Source organism: Anabas testudineus, chromosome 15, assembly GCF_900324465.2.
Source record: "Anabas testudineus chromosome 15, fAnaTes1.2, whole genome shotgun sequence".
Lineage (NCBI taxonomy): Eukaryota > Metazoa > Chordata > Actinopteri > Anabantiformes > Anabantidae > Anabas > Anabas testudineus.
In genome coordinates this window covers 47,098-72,243 of record NC_046624.1, presented here as the reverse complement: position 1 = coordinate 72,243, position 25,146 = coordinate 47,098, and the positions used below count along the sequence as shown (strand labels likewise).

The window sequence follows — 25,146 nt, the reverse complement described above, 5'->3', positions numbered from 1 at the left end:
ACCTGTTCCTGGAATAACCAAAGCAAATGTTTCAAGGCTGGAAAACAGGTGCATGTGTGTATGTACGGTGGCAAGAAAAAGCATGTGAACCCTTTGGGATTACGTGGAGTTTTGCATGAATTGGTCATAAAATGTGCTCCGATCTTCATCTAACTCACAACAATACAAAAACACAGTCTGCTAAAAATAATAGTACACAAACATTATATGTTTTCATGTTTTTATTGAACATAACATGTAAACATTCACAGTAGTATGTGAACCCCTAGCCTAATGACTTCTCCAAGACCTAATTGGAGCCAGGAGTGAGCCAACCTTGAGTCCAATCAGTGTGATGATATTGGATCTGTTGCTGAAAGCTGTCCTGCCCTTTAAAAACACATACCAGTTTTGGGTTTACTGTTGCAGCACTGTTGCTACTCTCCCTAGGCGTGGTCGTCCTGTACAGATGACTGCAAGAACACAGCGCAGAATGCTGAATGAGGTAAAGAAGAATCCTAGAGTGTCAGCTAAAGACTTACAGAAATCTCTGGCACATGCTAACATTTTTGTTGACACATCTACAATAAGGAAAACATCAAACAAGAATGGAGTACATGGGAGAACACAACGGAGGAAGCCATTTCTGTCCCAAAAAAATATTGCAGCATGTTTGAAGTTTGCGAAAGAGCACCTGGATGTTCCACAGCACTACTGGCAAAACATTCTGTGGACAGATGAAACCACAATTGAGTTGTTTGGAAAAAACACACAACACTGTGTGTGGAGAAAAAAAAGGCACAACATGACCACCTCATCCCCACTGTAAAACATGGCAGAGGGAGCATCATGGTTTGGGGCTGCTTTGCTGCCTCAGGGCCTGAACGGATTGTTGTCATTGATGGAAAAATGAATTCCAGAGTTTATTGAGACATTTTGCAGGAAAACGTAACCTGTCTGCCAACTAAAGCGTCGCAGAGGATGGGTGATGCAACAGGACAATGATCCAAAACATACAAGTAATTCAACAAAAGAATGGCTTCAACAGAACAAAATATGCCTTCTGGAGTGGCCCAGTCAGAGTCCTGACCTCAACCCGATTGAAATGCTGTGACATGACCTTAAGAGAGCCATTCACACCAGACATCCCAAGAATATTGCTACACTGAAACAGTTTTGTGAAGAGGAGTGGTCCAAAATTATTCCAGATCGTTGTGCAGGTCTGATCTGCAACTACAGGAAACGTTTGGTTGAGGTTATTGCTGCCAAAGAAGGGTCATCCAGTTATTAAGTCCAAAGGTTCACATACTTTTTCCACCCTGCACTGTGAATGTTATGTTCAATAAAAACATACAATGTTTGTGTGCTATTATTTTCAGCAGACTGTGTTTTTCTATTGTTGTGAGTTAGATAAAGATCAGAGCACATTTTATGACCATTTCATGCAAATTGGTCTGTACACCACTGTACAGTAAAAGATGTCTGACCTCCTGTGGTGACTTCCTGTAGTGGTGTGGCCATTTTCCTCTTCCTGCGGAAGTTTTCCTTCACTGACTGACGTAACAGCAGCCAGAAAGTTAAAGTGAACAGAAGCTGGACAGAGACAAAGACAGAACAACATAAAGAGTATGACAGAGTGGGTTTCTATAAAGATGACAAAAATGTCTTAAACAAACGATGTCCCTTCACTCTGCTGGTTTCAGGACATATTTCTTAAACAATTTGTTTTTTCAAAAGCGCCAAGCCACAGCTGAGTGTGATTTAAATGAAGTGCCACAGCATAACACTTGACGTTGGCCTGGTAAAGTATTTTCCTACTACTGAACCTGGAAAATTGTTGAGCAAATCTTTTGTGCACTCAGTCTGCAAATATAAGGCAGATATATAAAAACGGTTTAAATAGGCCGATGTCAGTGCTGTGCAGAGCTTTGAGCTCTTAGCACTTACTTTGCTCAGTGACTAAAGGTTATATTTAATCACAAATATCATACAGTTTCATAAGATGTCTCAAGTTTGACTTCCACATCATGAGATCATACAGTATCCATGCTCTCATCTTACCATCGCTCCCAGTCTTAGACAGGGGTACTGGGCTCTGTCCAGTCCCAGCTGTCTGAGGCTCATGGTTCCCACAGTGGTGGGGAGTTCAGGCTGCAGCTCCATCGCCCAGACATACTGCAGACAGCACAGCACCAGGCCGTAGAGCAGGATGAATGGAGAGCACAGTGTGGCTGCATGCTGTCTGCACAGAGAGACAGTTAACTGTCACTGTGTGGTTTATTTATGACGTAGCCGAAATCAACACAGCTGTGTTGAATTCACGTTTCGTTTAGCAAACCAAAAAGCTGAGATGAGAGCAGTATGTGTAGGAGTAAAGACATACAAGTTTAAAAAGTTAAAGACTATTTAACAGTACCTGGCGCGGATGATCCAGATGAGGCAAGCCCACAACAGCAGCACAAAGGTCAGCCAGCTGTGGTACGTGATGCTCCAAACCTGAAAAAAACAGAAAGGGCTCATAAGAACAGACACAGTTCCAGTTTGCAGCTCATTTAAGCTGGGAAAAGTTTAAATACAGCAGCAAGGTGGACTGTGTTAGTCTTAAGTATCAGTGTTATTTTACAAATGGATAAAACCATGGTTTATCCGAATAGTTACCATCATGGCTATGAGAGCACAGACGTAGCTCTGCTGCATGACCACCTTTGCCAGCAGGAAAAAAGGACTTTCACTTTGTCCACCTCTGGAGGCAGCAACATCTGCCAGAAATAATCACGTCAGTATGAAGAAGATTATATTAGATGTAACACAGGACAACAATAACAGCTGACATGCGGCATCAAGAGATATAATGTGTTACATATGTAAATACGTATACAGTTATATCAGTAGTGATTTTATTATTATCACCGTGTTAGGAGATGACATTTGGGAAACAGAACAAAGTCAGATGGGTTAAGAAACAGTCAGGACATGTTGAAAATAAGCCAACAGTTTATCCAGTTCACTAGAGAGAGGGAGAGACACCTGAACTGTCTATTAAGCCACCTCTAAATAGGAGTTGCCACACTATGTACAGTGAGTCAAAGCTGAAGCAGGAAGTCGCTCAGTGTTTACAACAGACAATGTGAAAGGTTTACTGTCAGCAGTGTCTCTTTGTCTTAAGAGACATCAGTCAGTAGTGTCAATTCTCTTCAGAGCATTCACCTGCTATTGATCATTTTATTAATTTTACTGAACATTATTTTTTTATTCTAAATTTAAAATTAAAGAGCGCACAAAAAGCTTTTATATTCACTAATAAACCTTGTGCCGTGTCACAGTATATTATGTAGTGTTTTACTCTTTTATCTTCCTGATTTAGTTTCAAAATGACACTATACTGTGTCAGCTGCATAAACCATTTCTGAGAATGTTTGATACCCAGGTCTGGCTGACTCTCTCCAGCCACCATCGCTCCTTGGCTGTTTTCTGTTCCCACAGACAGGAGCATGAGCTGAAACAGAAAAGACAAGACACAATTCAGACATGAGACATTAAATGGACTAAGAAGAGAAATCTTGGTCTGACTGAAGGCTGAAGATCTTAGAGGACAAGTTGTATATGCTTGCCAGGCTGGTAAAGAGTATCTACCTGAGTGTCATCTTTAGAGGCTTCTTTCTGCTGATTCCACGACCTTAACTCCACCATCTCCTCCTTTAACGCTTCCCTTTTGTCCTGCCACTGCTCCTTCTCAACCTGCTTAACACAAACACGGCACCAGTAGAAACACTTCTCCAAATGTCTCCTTATTTAAAAAAAAGAAAAGAAAACATTCTGCTGGTTCTGCAGATAAAAAGGACGCGTCTCTTCCCAGTGATCAACTGTGCAAGAAAGTGATGAGCTGGATAAAGGCAAGAGGCTCCATTATCAGATTTAAAAATTCAGTCAGAAGTTTATTTTTATACATTAGTATAAAGCCAATGTTACATTTACTATATTAGATATAGTTTTTTCCATCCTGCCTGTCATGAAATTATGAATCTAACCCAATATCCAATAACAATTTTATTTTTGGATTTTCTGTGTAATAATAACAGTCAGTACGGGACAGGAAGCAGGGGATACCTGGTTTGGTGTTCCATGACATCCTGTCTTCAGAACAGTTGCTATGGTAATGTAAAGGAGCAACAGTATTCCTGGGTTGACATAAACTGGCCAGTCATGGTTGCCATTGAGGTTGAAGTCGTAGGGCGAGGAGCAGTTTCCTGGTATGATGATATCCTTCAGGCCAAAGAGTCTACAGAAGAATAGAGGTTCAACAAACGTGGTCAGTGTTTTAGAAGGTTTATAAATCCCCTAGTAATCAGAATGAGGACTGTTGGCACCTCAAACCCACACAATAATATAATAATAATTATGTTAACAAAGTTCACACTAGTATATCATGAGCAAGACTCCAAGTCCATGTCTGAAAAGGCCTGTGCTCAACTCTGTAACAAGATAGTTATCTGGCAGGACAAATTAGCAGCAATATATAAAAGAGGTAGATCTAAAAATGGATTTGGAATAACTGTATACTGTATACATGTATAATACTGTATCTCCAGGTTAGATGAGGTAAACCCAGTTTTGGTCTACCTCCAGTAGGGGTCCTTAGGCAAGACCTCTTTACACTTACTCTGCCTTTGACTTGTACCTCACGTAAATCACTTTGCTACTTAACCATGTGTGTCATTGACCTACTTAGCAGGCTGTTAAGTAGCTCACACTTTAAGTGGGCAAAGGCCTCAAAACTGTGTGTGCAGAATTTGTGGAACTGGCGTAGATGTGTCGTGCCAGAATAGAACTGGCACGACTAAACCCTCAGCATAGGATTTCATCATTATTAGACTCAAGTCAATCACCAGACCTTAACCCACTGCTGACCTGGACTGATGAGAAACCAATAACAACTGAAGGAGGCAGTAAAATCCTGAGGTTAACTGATGCCAGGAGCCCTTACCACATCGCTAACAATACCTCACTAAAGGTACATGACTTTGTGAAAAAACACGTTCATAGCATGTTGCAGGACATTTCATCCATTAGCTTCACCACTGATATTCGGAACAGCAGTGTCAGCCCAATTTCCCTCATCAGTTTAACAGGAACAGTAGATTGACAAGGATTTGACTCTCAGTGAGTCACATTACAAGCAATACAATTTTGGTCCATAGCAGTTGTATTCGATAATATACTAATATACAGATGTGGGCCGTTCTTAAAATGACTGTTCACGTAATACTCTGAGACAACGTTAAAAATATGATATATGTATACATGATGCAGGTTGCCTAGCCTGCCCTGTGTCTACTCTTCAGCTGCCTATTAATAAGGGTCTGCTAGCTCAGAGAAGTGTTGCTGATGCACAAAATACTTGTGCATAGATTTTAAACCAGTGGACACTGTTAGAGAAGACGCTAGCCGTTCTGGCACCTGTGAAGAGTTAACCCGAAAAGTGAGCTCCGCTGATGCAGTAGCATCACATGTGATTCCTGCTGGTAATGTGCTTCAGAGACTTTTAACCAAAGAAACTGAAGAGGACTCTGGCATCAAAACAATGAAGGGGATATTAACTGCAGAAGCCAAGACACGATTTTATGACGTGGAAAAAAACCCACTCTACTGGATCGCCACTGGTCAGAATCCAAGGTAAGATCTGCTAGTTAAATGGAGAGTGGTAAAAATTAGATTGAATCTTTTGTTTAATTTGTGTATTTGACTTTTTTACGCAAATCATTTAGGGAATTGAAAACACAGAAAATTAAAGACGAGCATATCTATTAGCTAAAATGATGATTTTTCTTTTTCTTCTTTAGATATAAAGATGAAGAAGATTTTTTTTCCTCAAACACCAACACTGCTAGAGCGCTTAAGAAATGGTGATGCAAGAGCAACAGATTGTGAGCAAGAGCCTCCAATTTATATTTACTTTTTTGTCACAGTCAGAAAGAGAACATCTGATTGATGAACTGCTGGTTAAGTGATACTGACATAGATACACTGTGATGATAGCTGAGAGAGAAACAGAGACGGGGGCGCGATCATTCATCACAGTGGAATGCTGCACTGCTCGTTCATTCCTCTGCAGTTCCTCTGATAAGGTGAGGTGAGGTGAGGTGAGGAATCATCAGCTGCTCGCTGTTTGCTGCTAGCCAGTCATTCCACACATTCCAGTCCAGAAATCACACTCTGTTCACATTGCCCTGCTCACACCTCCACTTTCTGTTTTCTACTACACTACAAATAGATGTTGAACGCTTCCTGGTGCATAAGGAATATCATCTCTTACCTCTGTAGACTGCAAACAATCATTGTTGCAGTAAGGAACAAAAAAGCTAATTAAATATGATTTTGGAAATGCAGAAGTGGTTATGCTCCCCCAAACAACAAGGGTGTGTAAGCAATAGTGTACATAAACATCTCAGCCCATAAGCAGTCTCGACAGACTCCCTACTGCTTTTAATACATCAGTTGTCATGCCTGTATCTTAAGTATCTGCATATTTCAGTGTCTTCTCACAACATCCTGTCAACCTGTATTATACTGTACTCTGTGTACAAGACAAAGGCAGGAAACACAAAAAGTACAACATGGAAATCTGTGTTGATTTTTTACAGTGTTATGTATATAACCCTGGTTCTCTGAGAGAAAGAAGCGCGGCACAACACCTGAAAGTGTGGTAAATAATTCCAGTACTTTCGCATGTGTTGTGCAGTGCTGTGCTGACCGGCAGAAAGGGAACACCCACTTGCTTGCTGTGAATTCTCCTGAATTACCTGCTGTATTTAGATATGGACTCATTTTCTATGTACCATGAGTCCATCCAATGTCCAAGCTGACTGACTTGGACATTTGTGTTCTCACATACAGTTCCGCCAAAATTCCAATGCATTTCTGAAGATGTCTTTACTATGGCCCCCAGACTGAGGAACAATACTACTACTACTACTACTACTAAACTACTGCTGTATTTTAAAATAAAGATTATCTAATAACATTAGCAGTAGTATAATAAAGGATTAGACCGAACTGTCACTCAACTATTGGGACCCAAATTATTTAAATGAGATTAACAAACAACAAAAAAATCGTGTTTCTAAAGGTATTACATCAGAAACTGTGTGTGTGTCATTCACCTGTGTTGTATAGAGTCTTACCTGGCCCACAGACTGTGTGGGGGGAACAGGGCCTGGGCCAGCAGACTTTGGTACAAGTACAGACAAACCATGTGACCAGCGGCAAAGAAGCCCACCATCACGCACAGTGCATTGAAACCCAGGTGACTGATGGGAAGGTTCCATGCCCACCATGTGCAGATGCTGATGAAAAGCAGGAAGTAGATGGCTGAGAAGGCAGAGGGCAGTGTGATGCCTGTGGGGAGGGGCAGAGGTCAGAGCAACAGCAAACATCTTACGCATGAGGCTAGAATACATGCAGCCTCTCTGTCAACTCACTTCATCTTTGCATGCAACCTTTACAGTTCTTCTTTATATTTGTGGCCTATTAGGTCAAACTCAGAACAAAGAGTGGAAGTAGAGGAAAAATTTGTATTTATGTGCTGTAACTTGAAGGAAGTGTTGATTTTCACTGACAATAGCTCAACGTCAGGAGGGCATGGGAAAGAGAGCTTGATGTGGAAATACATGAGGACAGTGCGTCTGTTAAAAAGAGAGAGGAAGCAGTAGAGTGGCGAGTATGACACAAATGGTAAATGGTCTGCACTTATATAACGCTTTTCTACCTAGCTGGTACTCAAAGCGCTTTACACTGCGTCTCACTCACCCATTCACACACACCGATGGCAGAGCTGCTATGCAGCTGACCTGACTCACCGGGGGACCTGTGATTGGTAGTCAACTGCTCTACCTATTGAGCCACAGCCACCCCAAGAAGTCTGTCATTATACTAATGGATTGAATGCTTTGGAAATAGACAATATAATCTATGTACTGTACAAGCCATTAGGTTTGCTCTTTTTTAATAGACTTTTATTTGAGACTCTTCAGAGGAAAGGGCGAAGGTCACACTGTCCCATGTTATGTTTCTGGAAGAATGGTAATTCAGAGTTGACGCTCCTTTGTGTACATGACAGTAAGAGAGTAATCCATTTAATACACTGACCGTTCTGAGCCGTCAGAGTTAAAAAAACAAAGACTACCACCTCCTGAACTCAGAGTAATTGAAGATAAAATAGCATTGGCAAACTGTATTTGAAACAGCTGTGCTAACTGCAGCTGCCCCAGGCTGCTATGGTAATGGTTTCCTAGGGTATGACAGCACCAACAACAACGTCAGGGGCTTCCCTGACAAAAACAATTTGCTTGCTACATTTCCAGCTTCTTCTTTGTGTGCTGGAAAATGGTGGAGAAACCTACCAGCCAGAGCCAGCAGGCTAATGGCCAGGATCCTCCCCAGGTCTCGTAGAACTTTCCGTGCTGTGGCCTTCAGACGCTCGGCCAGCTGCTTGGCTCTGGTTGCTGTGGAAACCTCCTCATCAGGTTCCCCAGGTAATGACTGCTCTTCATCCTCTTCATCTCTTGCCTCTTCCTTGTCATCCTCCTCATCCTCATCCTCCTCCTCGACATCTGTGGTTTTATCTGTTGAATAATCTTCTAGCTAAGATGAGAAAGAGGCACAAAGAACGTTACTACTACAGATACAGATACTACGGTATAATCACGTTCAATTACAACCATGAAGGTTCTTTTTAGTTACCCTGGATGATTCTAAAATGAGCAGGTTAACTAGTAACAGGTGAGGGTTTCATGTTCGGGTATAAATCCATCAAAGGCTCCAGCTTTGCAAGCAAAGATGGGTTGTTGGTTTAAGACTTTCAGGAGAGATTTGTCATAGAGTTCAAAAAGAATACTGTTTTTCTCAGCAGAAGATTCTAAAGAATGGAAGTATTTTATCATCTACATTTCATAAGATTCTAGGGAAATGTCAATGTGTAAACCACTGCTGAATGTGCACAATCATACAGTCCTCGGGCAGCACTGCTCTTAGAAAATACATCAGATCACCATCTACTACTGACAAACTGAGGATTTCACTATAAAAAGTACCCAGCTCTCATTGCGATGCCTCACAATATGTCTAACTAATGTGGTCTAGATAATACAGTGTGAAAAGTCTAATGTTGTTTATTTATTTTTATATTAAGGCTAACAATTTCACAAAAGACCCTCTGCAAACCTCTCCCTATAGCCATATACAGTCCAACAATCTTGTGTTTATCTGGCTCACATGCAGACAAGTCAGATAAGTGAACACAGAGAGACGTTGTTTTACCACCCTACTGTGAACATGAATAAAAATAGAAACCCTTTCTCCTAGTTATGCTGCTGCCAACAACTGGAGCTACACATGCAAACGACTATCCTTTTGAACACACTCTATAGACTAGTGCTAGAAAAACACGTGATGTGCAGCAACAGGTGGCAAAAACCTAATGTTACTAATTACTAAGACAAGAATATCACAGCATCTCACACTCAACACTCACAGTTGTCACGTTTACTGATTCAGTCAGTAAGAAGCTGGCTTTGGGAACACTCAACTCAAATATGATAAATCATTCAAATGATAATCACAGTTCATCAAGAACTGACAGACAGAAATATTGTTTGCTGCAGAAAGGTTTACAAGCAGCTTTTTATAATACCAAAGCTCTGATAAAGCCACTGGCCATTAGCTGCTAAGCACCAGAGCACAGGTGCTGTTACTGTGAACATTGAAGCAAATGGCCTGATAGAGGAGGCAGAGGGAATGTCAGGGAGTCACCCAGCATGAGAACAATGATTATCCACATGTCATTTACATTTACTTCTTTCCATTTGGAAGACGCTTTTATCCAAAGCGAGTTACAAGGGTAGGCAGGGTAAGCGTAAAGAGGTCTTGCCTAAGGACCACTACTGGAGGTAAGCCACAGCTGGGATTCAAACCCCAGCCTCCCACATGGAAGGCGGTGATGTTAACACTACACTAACCAGCCATCATAAAAATCTGTTCTTTTTGAAATCCCTAGTCATGGACCATTGCCAGGGGAAACAGTGGCCTGACAACAATTCCCAATGAAAGTTTAGGAGGGTCACTAAAACCACTACTGTTGAGGAATTCTCCTCTTGGGGCCATGAATATCCACAGCTGATAACATTGAAATCTATTGGTGGTTCTTGTTATATCTTGCCCTGGAAGTACTGGTCAGAGACTGCCATCAGCAGAACCTGCTCCTAGCACTACAAAAACAGAAATTGTTTCCATTTGACCGTTTTTCATACATTATGAAAAACTCCAAACCTCTTCTGGAATATGTGTTTTTACCCAAATTTCACTGTCTCCTTAATTTTGTGACCCACATCTCTGTCCTGTTTGGTTGGATGGTTACTCTGGAGACTAAACAACAGAAATAAGAAGGTATAAAGAAAAAGAGAGAGGGGTGGAGACAGGGCAGCACTAAGATTAATATAGTTTGTCCAATAACAGGAAACAATCAGGAAATTATTAATTTAATACAATACAATTAGATTCAAAACATTTAAGTACTGATTGTTGAAATAAGATTTATAGTGGCAAGAAAAAGACTATTGACAAATATAATGTGCCTAAAATAATACCACAAAAAAGTTTGATCTTTCATCTATTCATTGAGAACAACAATAGAAACATCATAGTGTTGGAAAAAGGATATGAACTCTTGGAATTAATACTCTTGTGGACTTGTGCCAGTGTTTTGGGTCATTGTACTGTAGCATCACCAACTTCTACAGAGTTTGAGCTGACGTACAGACATTCTCACATTATCCTGAGGAATTTTTTTGATACACTTGGGAATTCATCTTCCCCTCAATCACTGCAAGCTGGCCAGGGCCTGATGCAGCAAAGTTGGCTCAAATCATGATGTTTCTTCCACCATACTTTATGATTGGGATGATGTTTTTATGATGATATGCAGTGACCTTTTTATGCCAGCTATAGTGCTGGGTGTTCTTTCCAAATAGTTTAATCTTAGTTTTGTCAGTCCACAAAACATTTTGTCAATACTGCTGTTCACTGACAATGTACTCTTTTGCAAACCTCAGGCGTGCAGCAATGTTCTTTTTAGTAAGCAGCAGCTTCTTTTGTGGTGTCCTGTCATAGACCCCCTGCTTGTTCAATGTTTTACCTACTGTAGACTCATGAACACAGATGTTAGTCAGTTCCAATGATGCCTTCAAATCTTTGGCAGTCACACATAAGCGTATTTTCCTTGTGTGGAGTAAACTCAAAAAGTTAAGAGTGTTTTTTGTCATTCCAAGTAGCTCTAGTCCACACCTTCAAACTAATTTTCTTAAGTTTTATGACATACTTTATTGATCCCCTTCAGGAAACACTCGCACTGTGAGGGTTTTGTGGTTGTTCTTAATAAAGTGTTATTTTTGTGTTATTTTAAGCACATTACATTTATGAATACTCTTGACTTAGATGAAGATCAGATCACATTTTAACAAAAGGTTCACATACTTTTTCTTGCCACTGTGTAAAGACACTCTAGTTCACCAAGCAATCTAATTTCACCACTGAAAGCTGCTGCTATGTCTGCTAGAACCTTCTGTTCTAAGGTCTGTGGGATACCTCAGACACCTGTTGTCAGAGATTCATACTAGTTCACACAGGACACACACATCACAAATGATGTAAGGATTAGCAGAGGTGGGCTATGCTGGGTGCTCCTGATAAGGTATGTTTCCACTCCAGGAACTTTTCCCAAATACCAACAACCTTAATTCCTCTCCTCATAAGATTATCTGTTGTGAAAATGCATCACAGTTCCCTTAAGGTCTTTTTACCAAGGAGAAGACGTCCTGAGAAAGTCAGGTGCCAAGAACTTTCTGGTGGACATTGGCTGTGTTTTGATTGGTACAAAAAAGTTAAGTCAGTGTAAACACTTTAATGGCCAGTTCAACTATCGCGACCTTTTGAACCGGGCCTAACTATATTAAGACTTGCATTAACACACAGCAGCATCAACAAGGCAGAGGCAAAAGACAGAGGAGTAGTTAAATGGTACTGTATGTGGCCTTTACACTAGCTAGAACACTGCCTGCTGGAAAGGATGTTTAAGCACAGCTAAATTTTTAAAAGTGAATACAATATAAAGAAAACCCGTGACCAGACTTTGCTACAGAACTGGTGTACTGAGGAAAAGTCACAAATGCGTTGATGAAACTTTTTCTGTTTGTCAGTCAATATATGTGCTCTTACTTTAGAATCTCCACTTATAGTAGCAACATAATTTTTAAAGTTTTCATACTCTATTACAGCAAGTAAACAAGGCTAACTGATCATAAACCTGATCCAATAAAACAACATCTCCATCATTTATCAAACGGTGTCTCCAACAACAGTGATCCCTTCAGCCAAGCCCTTCACTCTCTCTCTCTCTCTCTCTCTCTCTCTCTCTCTCTCTCACACACACACACACACACACACCCACACACACACTATGACTCACAGACGTAATGTTGGCAGCAGCCGCCATTTTTCTGTTCCTGACCAATCTGCTGCAGAGGATAATTGTTACCAAGGCAACCACACACACACCCAGGTCAGGACACAGAAGGCGTAACACACTCCAGGGATCATCCAAGGGAAGCCTACGAGACACCGAGACACATACACACACACACACAAATGGAAAAGTCAAGTGAGGTCAAACATTTCTCTGCCCATCAATAGATGAGCTGTACTTAAACATCACGTACACGTTACATACCTGGACACTCCTATATGTCTGGTTATGGTGTCCCATTGTGAGCAGTTATCACCTATGGCGATACTGAGAGGAGGATATGTGTATAGTACTGTCTGGAAGCAGATATGAGCAAGTACAAAGAGTAGACTGGTACAGAACAGCGCTCTGATAAAGCGACCTGTGTGACCTGCAAGACAAAGAAAGAGATACAAAACGAAAGAGGATGGAGGAACATATTCAGTGTACAGTCAAAGACAACAGAGTGAATACAACTCCAATTCACATAAATACATTTACATTTACATTTTAGTCATTTAGCAGACGCTTTTATCCAAAGCGACTTACAAGTCATTACAAGGTACAAAGGTAGGCAGGGTGAGCGTGAGGAGGTCTTGCCTAAGGACCCCTACTGGTGTTAGGCCACAGCTGGGATTTGAACCCCAGTCTCCTACATGGGAGGCGGTGATGTTACCACTACACTAACCAGCCGCTACAGTGTAAAATGCACATTCTGAGAGCATCTGATTTGTTCAGAGTAACTACTAGTACTATTTACTTTTTGTACTATACTCAGTATTACATGGAGAGTTGTTGGCTGATCAAAAAAAGGGTGTTTGGATTTGAAAGTTTAGCACAGCCAAATCCTCTGATCCTAGTTGTGACAATTTAGACAAGACTCTGAAAACTATTACATGTGTAATGACAACTGTGATAACAGTCATTAGGGAAAGCTGCCATTAGTGAGTCATTTTTCTAGATGGTCGTGTTAAAGAAAACTAACATTGGCTCTACCATTCTACCTTTGCACTAAAAAAAATATATATATTGTAGCGACCCAGAGGTGGGGCACATTGTTCTGTTGGTGTTTGACTGTTCCAGTTCCTGTTATGTGTTATGTGGTTCTTTTAATTGCAGGTGCTAATTGATGTCGCACCGGAGCAACGGCAGGAGCTACCGGTGATCACCGCGGCGCTTGAGAGACGCTTCGGACAGCGGACCTCGACAGAGCAGGCTCGCGAGCAGCTAGCCAGTCGTCGGCGCAGTGAGGGGGAGAGTCTGGGGACGTTCGCAGCCGATCTGCAACTCTACTCGCGGCGCGGCTACCCCTCATTTCCTGCCGCCGCCCGGGAGGAGCTGAGTTTAGACGCCTTCCTGCGGGGGCTCACGCCGGAGCGGCTCCGCCAACACGTCCGCCTCGCCAGGACTGGCTCTCTGGAAGAGGCGCTCCGTGAAGCAGAGCGGGCCGAGGAGGTACTGAGCCCGAGACCATCACAGCGGAGGCTCCCGGACCAGCTATTGCTAGCGTGGGCAGCCGAGTGCAGCAGTGAGAAGGAGATGCCAGAGGAGAACGTCAGCCGAGCTCAACCGGCTGCCGTTCCGGTGCGTCGGCCTCGCCGGGAAGACAGGGGCTGTTTCCGCTGTGGTGAACTGGGACATTTTGCCCGTGATTGCCCCGCCCCCTCGCCGAAAGCTAAGGCCGGGTCACCGCAGGGAAACGGCAGCGGAGTGAGGGGATAGCCTACTCACTCCAATCAGACACACCCCTCTCCGGGAACATTCACACAGTGGGTCGCTGTGGATTTATTAAAGGACTATATGTGGACTGTGTTATAGAGAACCAGCAATGTCGGGCCCTGGTGGATACGGGGTCCACCATCTGCTTGCTGCGACGGGGGTTTCTCCCGGGGACAACCGGTCCACTCCCGGAGGGGTGGACCCCCACTGCAACAGAATTAATGACTGTCACTGGGGAAAAGACTGTGATGCCAGGGAAACGGGCGCTGCAGGTCGCTGTGGGGGAGCAAGAGGTGAGCCATGAGTTTTGGCTTGCTGACATCCGTGACGACTGCATCATCGGCCTGGACCTGCTAACCCGCTGGGGTGTGCGTGTTGACGTGTCGGGGCTCGCCCTATGCTTCGGCACGGAGACCGTGCCACTTCAGTCGGGCCGGAGAGGGAGCATCAAACGACGGGGACGCCGGGCTCGTCGGCGCGCTGAGGCCAACGCACTCAAGCCGTCACCTCTATCAGCCAGCATCCCGACAACAGAGATCCAACATCGGCCGGGGCGACAGCACAGCAACGCCGATGCCCTCTCCAGGCGACCGTGCGCTGCAGAGGAGTGTCGTCACTGTCAGCGTCAGGAGGAGAGGGAGTGGGGACCCGAGGCAGCCACCGCCCGCCTAGGAGTCGACAGCGCAGAGGCAGAGCAGCTGTTCACTGGGGAACAGTTACGCCATTACCAGGGGGCAGATCCTGTGCTATTAATGGTGAGAGGCTGGCTGGAAGCTCAGCAGCGTCCAGACTGGCCAGCAGTGTCTGCAGAGGAGCCTGAGGTGAAGGTCCTCCATTCTCAGTGGGGCAATTTGGAGCTTCACGACGGCGTGCTGTACCGACGGTGGCGAGCGCCAGACCAGGGGTCGGACAAGCTGCAGCTTCTGGTTCCTCGCGCCCTGCGGCCCGAGGTCCTCCAACTGGTCCATGGAACGGCAGGAGCTGGTCACTACGGCAACACCAAAACGATTCGCCGTCTTAGGCAGAGGTTCTACTGGCCTGGCTGTCGTCAGGATGTGGAGCTCCACGTCCAATGCTGTGACACCTGCACCGCCCAGAAAGGACCCTGTCAGCGCTCCAGGGGTCCGCTGCAGCAGTACCTGGTGGGAGCCCCGATGGAGAGGGTCGGGGTGGACATTCTAGGGCCGTTTCCCCTCACAGAGTCCGGTAACCGCTACGTCCTCGTTGCAATGGATTATTTCACTAAGTGGCCAGAGGCGTATGCGGTGCCGGACCAGAGCGCTATCACATCAGCGCAGAAACTGGTGGACGAGATGTTCACCAGATTTGGGGTTCCTGCAGAGCTCCATAGTGACCAGGGGCGTAACTTCGAGAGCCGGCTGTTTAGTGAGGTGTGCCAGAGGATGGGAGTGAGGAAAACACGGACCACTCCACTTCACCCACAGAGCGACGGGTTGGTGGAGCGTTTCAACCGCACCCTGGCCACCCAGCTTGCCATCCTGACCAGCCATCACCAGCGAGATTGGGATCAGCACCTGCCTCTGGTCCTACCGGACTGCTGTACAGGAGTCCAGCCAGTGCACCCCTGCTGCACTGATGTTTGGCAGAGAGCTCCGCACCCCAGTCGACTTGGTCTTTGGATCGCCGCCAGAACCGGAGATCGCTGGCGGCCCGGAGATGGACTATTACAGGCGCCTTAGAGAGAGACTCAGACTGGTGCATGATTTGACCCGACGCGCACAGAAGGACGCTGGGGTCAAGCAGAAAAGAGCGTATGACGCTCTGTGTGGGTGTATTGCCCGGTGAGAAAGAGGGGGATCTCACCGAAGCTCTGCAGCCACTGGCAAGGGCCGGGGGAGGTGTTGGAACGGCTGTCGGAGGTGGTCTTTCGGGTTCAGATGCCTGGTCGGCGGCGGAGGGTGGTGCTGCACCGGGACCGGCTGGCACCCTACCACCCGCTTGCCCCGACTGGGGATGATGACGAGGGTGAAAACGACCCTCCACCTGTCATCCCCGGTGACAGTGACAGAGACACTTCAGGACTTGGGACATTTTCAGACACTGGGGGTGGGGATCAGGAGAGACCGGCGCGTCAACGGCGCCGGCCTGATCATTTAAGGGACTTTGTTGCATGGACTGAGGTTAGTGGGGACACTTAAACCTCTTAGGGGGGGGGGGCTGTGTAGCGACCCAGAGGTGGGGCACATTGTTCTGTTGGTGTTTGACTGTTCCAGTTCCTGTTATGCGTTATGTGGTTCTTTTAATTGGTTCTTTTATTTTGAAGTGTATATAGTTGTGTGATGTCAGGTGTGCTTCCGGGGGTGGGGAAGAGGAAACCCGGGAGAAACAGGCGGGAGATTTAGTGTTTCCGGGGGTGACTAAAGACTGCACTGAGACCTGTTGTCACTCTGTTCTGATTTATAAAAATAAAAAGAGTTGTTCACTCTGAGGCTCGTCACAATATATAATATTTCTGCTCTCTTGTACTCACATCTTTGATGTTGTTTCTCTTTAGATTTTGTTTGTTTGCCTTGTTCTTCACTTGTAAGTCGCTTTGGATAAAAGCGTCTGCTAAATGACTAAATGTAAATGTAAATCTTCTATGTGCCCGGTTGATATAACGTCAACTGCAGCTTCTCGTGCAGGAGTTGTGGACTTGCTGTTGAAACCATTGAGGCTTCATTGTTTTCCAGAAACTGGAGTTAGGGTTAGAACTGCAGTCAGGAAGTGTTGCGAGATGGACCTTTGCTTTGACTATCTGAGATTTGTTCATAATAAGAAAAAATAACACCACCAGTAAACCATGACTGTCCGTCTGGCAGCAGCCTCTGCCTGGCAAAGGCCCCAGAATGTTCCGTTTACATTTGAGGAACAAAGCGCTCTAGCAGTCCTTAGCGCTATGAATCTCGTCCATTAGGTGAAAAGTAAAAAATGTCAGAGGTCAGGGTCAGTCGATGGCATAATAAAATGTTGCTTCCTGTTTCCTGTTCCCACTAACACTAAAATGCTTCCCTAAACCTAGTGAAGTCCTTTTGTGCCTACAAGGAACCAAACCTTAAATAATAGTTTCCTTATAACACCAGTGCCATGTGGCAGTATGGTTCATGGTGGTCTGCACAAAGAGTTATGTACATTTCAACATGTTCCATGTACAGCAGGTGTCAGTCCTGAGTCTGACCACCCTGCTGTACAATCACTGTCATTTGCAGCACAGTCACAGCTTAATCTTAAACCCTGTCTTAATAGTTCAAAGATTCACCATAATGAGTCAGCTGGGAATACTAAATGTCTCTGTGGTGGCATGTCACACATAAAACACATTGGTGTGGACATCAGTGTCAGGTTTAAGAGGGTGAGGTGGGGCGGAGTAGTGCGATCCACAGATCCCGTAAATCTGTGATAAAAGCTGTGACTAGCTGTAACTCGATTCAGAGTGTAGGGGCTTTCAGCAGCATCATAAATAAGTGAGGTTGCAGGCCATCAACTCTGAACCAGTTTCGTGTTCACCCACACTAGGGTGAACACGAAACTGGTAAAAAAAAATCAAAATAATGCCACTGCTTTGACTGTAGTGTTCTCCATTTATTATTTGGTCAGTGAAAAGTCAGTAATTCATGAAACATCACAATGTAGAAGTTGAAATAAGGTCATGCTTGCTTGGAATTTCTGCTTACTTTATTATCGGTCTGCTTGCTAAGGGAGAGACAATGTGCAACTTATCATTGCAGCTCAAGGCAGCAGTGAGTCCAGGTGAAGGGGATACTCAGGATAACTGTACAGTACAGGACATGCTACCCTTCAAAGGTTGATGCTGCCTGAGAACAGAGGGTCACAGTGGTGTGGCCTCCTCCCCTGTTTGTATTTCCAACCCAGCCCTCTATGGATTTCACAGATTTCTGTCTGAGCCAGCATATTTAAATGTGCAACTGGTAGTTTCCACTAAAAGAGGAGAGTAACTCAGTGTAACGAAACTGTGCAGCAGCTTTAGTGGTTGGTTGTGTTCCCTCACAAGGCCTCACAGCAATCAAAAAGTGTTGTATGCCGAAGTCCTAGATGCATACAGAATGCAGATCTAGTTGTATGTGACATACTTTCCACCAACAGGTTGGCCTGCTAAAAGTACGCATAAGTACCTTTTATGGAATCTGGACCATTTCTGGGTTCTTCAGCCAACTGAAATAATGGCCTTTGGCAGTCAGGAGCAGTTCTCTGTTTTGGAAAATGTTGATTCTGTTCAAACATGAGTGTTACATATAGAGCCACAGCTGGTGCCAGGAGAAGGCAGCACAGCCTCTTTGCCCTTTCCCTGTGGTTGCTGCACTGATGGATGGAGAACAGCAAAGAGTTGGAAAACAAGATGTTTCACACAGACTCCTCAGTGCTGAGGCACCAAACAGACTTTGCTGTTGACTGATTCATTCCTCTAACCCTACTCAATAAATCACATTAATCTAATCTTCTTTTCAACTTCTAAAATGTTAATTAAATAAATGGCCAGCAGACAAATTCCTTGTACACCCAGCAGACACAGTATTAACAGCGTCTGAGCTGTGAAAGCCTTGAATGATTGTGTTCCAGCTGGCCTCAAGTCTCATTTGTTAACACATGCAACACAAACAGCTTTCATCTTTTATTTATACTCCATCCTGTCAAGACGTCCCCTCCTCTCAGGACTGTCTTTTCATAATTCACACGTAATTTATCTTCATGTCTGCAAGTCCAATAAACAGCACACACAACAAACGTTTAGAGTCCAATATGACAGTATCAGCTATGACTGTTTGACTATAACACCAACATAACGATGTCAAACAACATTTAGAGCAGCAAAGTCCAGAGACACAGTGGTCTGTTGGCACTTAGGCAAGAAATGATTTTATGGAAGTAAGAAGGGATTTGGAGGCATGCATTTAATCTCTGTGCATACTGAGACTGAAGCACTACAGAGATGTACAGTGGCAAGAAAAACTTTGTGAACCTTTTGGAATTTCATGATTTTCTGCAGTAATTTGTCATAAAATGTGCTCTGATCTTCATCTAAGTCACAACAATAGAAAAACATAGTCTGCTTAAAATAGTACACAAACATTATATGTTTTCATGTTTTTATTGAACATAACATGTAAATATTTATAGTGCAGGGTGGAAAAAGTATGTGAACCCCTAGCCTAATGACTTCCCCAAGAGCTAATTAAAGCCAGGAGTGAGCCAACCTTGAGTCCAATCAGTGTGATATTGGATGTGTTGCTGAAAGCTGTCCTGCCCTTTAAAAACACACACCAGTTTTGGGTTTACCGGTTTCAAGAAGCGCTGCCTGATGTGAACCATGCCTCGCAGAAAAGAGCTCTCAGAAGACCTATGATCAAGCATTGTTGACTTGCATGAAGCTGGAAAGGGTTACAAAAGTATCTCCAAAAGCCTTGATGTTCATGTGTCCACTGTAAGACAGACTGTCTACAAATGGAGAAAGTTCAGCACTGTTGCTACTCTCCTTAGGCGTGGTCGTCCTGTAAAGATGACTGCAAGAGCACAGCGCAGAATGCTTAATGAGGGAAAGAAGCATCCTAGAGTGTCAGCTAAAGACAGAAGAAATCTCTGGCACATGTTAACATTTTTGTTGACACATCTACAATATGGAAAACATTAAACAAGAATGGAGTACATGGGAGGACACAACAGAGGAAGCCATTTCTGTCCCAAAAAAATATTGCAGAACGTTTGAAGTTTGCGAAAGAGCACCTGGATGTTCCACAGCACTACTGGCAAAACATTCTGTGGACAGATGAAACCACAATTGAGTTGTTTGGAAAAAACACACAACACTATGTGTGGAGAAAAAAAAGGCACAACATGACCACCTCATCCCCACTGTAAAACATGGCAGAGGGAGCATCATGGTTTGGGGCTGCTTTGCTGCCTCAGGGCCTGAACGGATTGTTGTCATTGATGGAAAAATGAATTCCAGAGTTTATTGAGACATTTTGCAGGAAAACGTAACCTGTCTGCCAACTAAAGCGCCGCAGAGGATGGGTGATGCAACAGGACAATGATCCAAAACATACAAGTAATTCAACAAAAGAATGGCTTCAACAGAACAAAATATGCCTTCTGGAGTGGCCCAGTCAGAGTCCTGACCTCAACCCGATTGAAATGCTGTGACATGACCTTAAGAGAGCCATTCACACCAGACATCCCAAGAATATTGCTACACTGAAACAGTTTTGTGAAGAGGAGTGGTCCAAAATGACTCCAGATCGTTGTGCAGGTCTGATCTGCAACTACAGGAAACGTTTGGTTGAGGTTATTGCTGCCAAAGGAGGGTCAACCAGTTATTAAGTCCAAAGGTTCACATACTTTTTCCAGCCTGCACTGTGAATGTTTACATGTTATGTTCAATAAAAACATGAAAGCATATAATGTTTGTGTACTATTATTTTCAGAAGAGATGAAGATCAGAGCACATTTTATGACAAATTAATGCAGAAAACTATGAAATTCCAAAAGGTTCACAAAGTTTTTCTTGCCACTGTAACAGGTCACACTGGTTAGAGCCAAGTGGTTCACAACTCTCTACACCTTCATATTGTACTGTCCCAACCTGTACTGTACTGTCACTGAAAAAGAAACTAAACACTGAACCCAATGCGCTTTGACAGCCAAAGAACTGGGTCTTAGTCTATAAGAATGGTTTCCTAAGTGCCTAAGGCTAACAAAGCCTAGCATGAACATCTTCCGTTCAGAGGTAATGAGAATAAGAACGCGTTAGGTCATTTCTTATTGGACATAATCACCACCTTTAACAATCATGTTGCACTGCACAAAAGCATTGCTGTTGTGCTCTGCACTAGCATCACTGTTTCTCAAGTATCCAGTTCTTCTGTCAACTGTGGTAAAGCGATGCAGAATTGCAGTGTTTTCTTTTTTTTTTGTTTTGTTTTGTTTTGCTTGTCCACTCACTCACTTAAACTCATATCTCCTTGTATCAAATCAAATCCTAAATGAGGATAAAATTATTGCTGATTAGAGAGGATGAACAAACTTCTATGCAAACATAGACCGCCTTACCTCTGATTGTGTGTTTGTTGGGACACAGGAACCATGGCAGAAGCAGCAGGTAGAGGAAATAAACCAGCGACAGGATGTTGAAGCGAAAGAGACAAGCTGTAAAGACAGAGACACCTGAATCAAACAACAGCATGCTTTCAGAAATACATGACATGAAGAAGATATTGATTGTCAAAATATATTTTCACAATTCAGTCAGTTTACAGTAAAATCTGACCAGTCTCCCTGTCCCAGCATACACATACATTGGATATTTTGTTTTTACAGCACAGATTTTTTTCACTCTAATGACCCATGCTCTCCGTTTTACAGTATAACGCACATGTATTGTGTTGAATTCATATGCTACAGGAAAGATGAAGATCACAGATCTAAGTGCTCAGGTGTCCTAAAACAGCTAAACATTTTGAGAACCTTGACTTGCACAGCACTAATGGAACATTTCATGTTGTCACAGTTAAATTTTTCACAAACATAGTGATCTACTTTTGAAACATAAAGATGGGTGCGGTATCACCTTTTGCTAAAAGAGTGATGCTTCAAGAAGTGCAGCACTATCAACACTTCACCCTCAGAGAGCTCTTACTGTCTGGTGCAGTTTGCTTCCAACTAGAGAAAACTCCACACATCTTTCTCCTGCACATTAAGTACAACATTGGGATTTTATTGGGTGTTGTAGGCTTGAAGGAATTAAGACAATCTGTCAAGATCAAGAGCTGGAAAAAAAACTAAATGTACAGGCTTCTTTCCTCCTGTTAAACACACGCAGTGATAATTATTAGCTCCCTGAAGGAAATTAAGGTCTCGATTAATCTCAACCTGCTGGGATCACAGTTGGAGCTTGGAGGTGACAATGAGTTGTCTAAACACTCCAAAAAAGTGGATCTATGATATGATGGGAACAGTAGCAGATCCAAATGTTGACCCAGATTCTGTACACAGTTAATCATTCATGATAAAATAATTCAAGCAAAACACAAATATGGATTTTTATCTGTTGCCTCTTCGTCTCTGACTTCTGAACTTTTCGCCCTGAGCTGGTAATCAAACATGACAAACAACTAAAGCACTGATGATTTGGTACATTGACATGTGGTTTCTATTACAATCATTAAAAGTTAAAAAACTAATTTTACCACGAGCAGAAAATACTACTAAATGGGTTGTTTTACTTATATATTTATTTTATGCATACGTTCATGGACAGGATTGAAATTAAAGATTTCCCCAATGCATTTATGACCAGTCAAAACTTTTATCATACTTAATGATGTAACTTAAATCATATTGATTAAATTTTGACCATTAAGAATTAACCATCAGGTTGTACACAGGTTGAAATTTAAAGGTATCTGTTTTGCATCCACCAAAAGGGAATTTTATATTGGATTGGGATCATGCTCATCTTTGAACAGAATATTATATGCAATATAGCGCATTTAAAGATATCTTAATCTTCTGGGTTACTGCCAAGCCACAGTGAGGATATGAATATAAGTTACCGCTTGTCCCAGTTCCTTCAGGTCAGCCTCTGTATATATCCTAAAAACTACAAAGCTTGACATCAGTTACAAGTTGGTTCTCCCTTTTTTTTTTTAATCTAACCCTGGTTTTCTATCTCTCTGAATCACTTTATGAGAGAACCATGACTCAGTAACTGAGACAAAGAATCAACACAGAAGCACTCTGTTACTTCCTGTAGCAGTTAAAGCATAAAACATAGGATTTTCCTGTCTGTCTGCAGGAATTGCAGTACACCAGAGGCAGACTGTAAAAGTACCGTCTCCTACCTTGTTGTCTTCTTAATGCTTTCCTGTCTTTAGCTCTTGTTTGTCTTTGCTTCAAGACAGATTAACACATGTCAAGGACAGACATGTTGTGGACATGTTGGGCATGTCAGAGCCCTCGGGTAAACACGTACTACATTTCCTGCTATTCTGCACAATATTGTGAGATTAGGCAGCCACATTTAGATATTACAAGGTATTGTTGAGTGTCTCTTGAGCTGCATTTTTTTATGATTATTATGACCAAATGACATTGTAGTGTAACCTTTGGGACAACACTGACTAAACAAACCCAGCCCTGAAAATCCACAACTAAAGCTCCATGATACCACAGCTATTGCAGCTTGATTCATACACAAGCTACTGTTCATGTTCCTAATGTCACTGACAAATCCCTTTTTCTTTGTCTTTCTTCAATTTTTTTTTTTTTTTTTTTTTTTTTTTTGTCCAGTCAAACCAAATCTTGACCTCAACAACTTGTTGAGTTGTGAGCTGTGAGCTTTTCTTTTCACCGAATGCTCTTCCCAGGAGCTTTCTCTTAGCCTCTGCCAGTTCAAATCTTGGCTGCACTGCTGAATATACTCCCTATTAAACTAAACATCTGATATGTCCTGGCAGCTACCCAATCTGGGGTAGTCACTCTTACCCCAACACAGCATCAGAGAATGGGTGGGAACAGAAATGTCTAAACCTAGAAAAAACAACCAAGTCTATGTGCATAGAGGGAAGAAAGAAAACACATTTTAGTTGGGCTGAAGTGATCCTTTAATTGAAGTATTTCTAGGCTTTGGTGTTCATGGTTCAGCATAGTGCTTAAGGAAGAGGCTTTGGCAGTTGGTAGATAACTCGGGGAAACCCCCTATTAATCCTCTAAACCACTGCAGCTGTAATGCAGCAATGAACAGTGTTGGCTTTGATCGGGAGGAAGCATTTCCCCTCTTCCTTATGCGACTCATGCAGTTGATCATCTGACATGATGGTAAAATGCCAAGTCACTGTATTCATTTATGCTGTGTGTGTGTATATGAATGTTAAGGCCTGTGAGCTCCAGTAGTTTACTGCCACTAACTGTCAACTAGCTCACACAGCCCATTGTTCTCCAACAGGTGGGGAATTAATCACTTTAAGCCTATTCCTCTGTTCAGTGAGGTCATCTCTCAGTTCTCCTAGTATTACCGAAATAACTAAATGAACCATTTTAAAGGATTTTCTGTTATGCAATAGCCAACCACAGTACCAAATATGAACCAGAATATATCACCCACTTAGCCCTTCACTGGACCCCAGAGGGCAAACCCCAGAGAGGACTTAACTTCAAATAAAAGATTTCAAGAAATAAAGAGTAGCAATGTTGTGGTCATGATTTCTTTATTATTGATCCTAATGAGTCTGTCTCTGAGCAGCACATTGTTGTCAACATCAACAATATCAGGCCCCACATCCAGAAGAAGCAGAGTGTTAAGGAGCTCCACCCTACTGCTACCCAGTTAATCATCAAACACACCCAAAATTATGTCTATGGACAGACATGATAACACTGTTTAGTAACCACATCACCTATCTCAGCACTCTGCTCTCCTTCTCCTGTCATGTTTCCTATTGGTGTCTAATGTTGAGGCGCTGAGTAATTATTGTTCAGTGTCTGATGCAACAGTTATGGTTTGGTTTGTTTTTTTACATCTCTCCTCACTGGCAGGCGGTGGTAGGACATGTTGCAACACTTCATTCCAGGGCTCAGATTTTTGCCTCTCTTTCTCTTTGCACATTTTGTGCTAAATGCTTCTTAATAATAGTGGCAATTAAAAAATGTGTTCACTCATTTTAACTTAACTTAAATTATCTGTGCTTCTTCTATTAAGTTAAAATCATAAAAGTGTTTGAAGGTAGCATTACACCAAGTGTACCTCACGGACATTAGCATGCTACTCTACTATTCATGGCGCAAATATAAGGATAAATGCTTCCTACAAAGCAGTGAAGAGTTATTAAAAAAGATATGTGCAAGCTGCCAGTTTTCACCATCTGAAACATCAATAAATAAAG

General features: G+C 43.0%; 1 protein-coding gene across 3 annotated transcripts in view; it reads right to left on the bottom strand.

The window, feature by feature from the left end:
• Positions 1–25,146, bottom strand: part of piezo1 (piezo-type mechanosensitive ion channel component 1) — a 64,716-nt gene that overhangs the window by 28,502 nt on the left and 11,068 nt on the right. For 2 of the 3 annotated variants that reach the window (XM_026356364.1, XM_026356367.1), the window contains exons 2-13: positions 21,317–21,412; positions 12,758–12,923; positions 12,497–12,638; positions 8,379–8,619; positions 7,161–7,374; positions 4,087–4,258; positions 3,613–3,720; positions 3,403–3,475; positions 2,638–2,738; positions 2,396–2,475; positions 2,041–2,221; positions 1,467–1,572 (exon numbers count right to left, since the gene is read on the bottom strand). In XM_026356364.1, coding sequence (XP_026212149.1) covers positions 1,467–1,572; positions 2,041–2,221; positions 2,396–2,475; positions 2,638–2,738; positions 3,403–3,475; positions 3,613–3,720; positions 4,087–4,258; positions 7,161–7,374; positions 8,379–8,619; positions 12,497–12,638; positions 12,758–12,923; positions 21,317–21,412 — 1,680 coding nt within the window. The remainder of the gene's footprint in view (positions 1–1,466; positions 1,573–2,040; positions 2,222–2,395; positions 2,476–2,637; positions 2,739–3,402; positions 3,476–3,612; positions 3,721–4,086; positions 4,259–7,160; positions 7,375–8,378; positions 8,620–12,496; positions 12,639–12,757; positions 12,924–21,316; positions 21,413–25,146) is intronic. The other variant, XM_026356366.1, reaches the window with a different exon arrangement.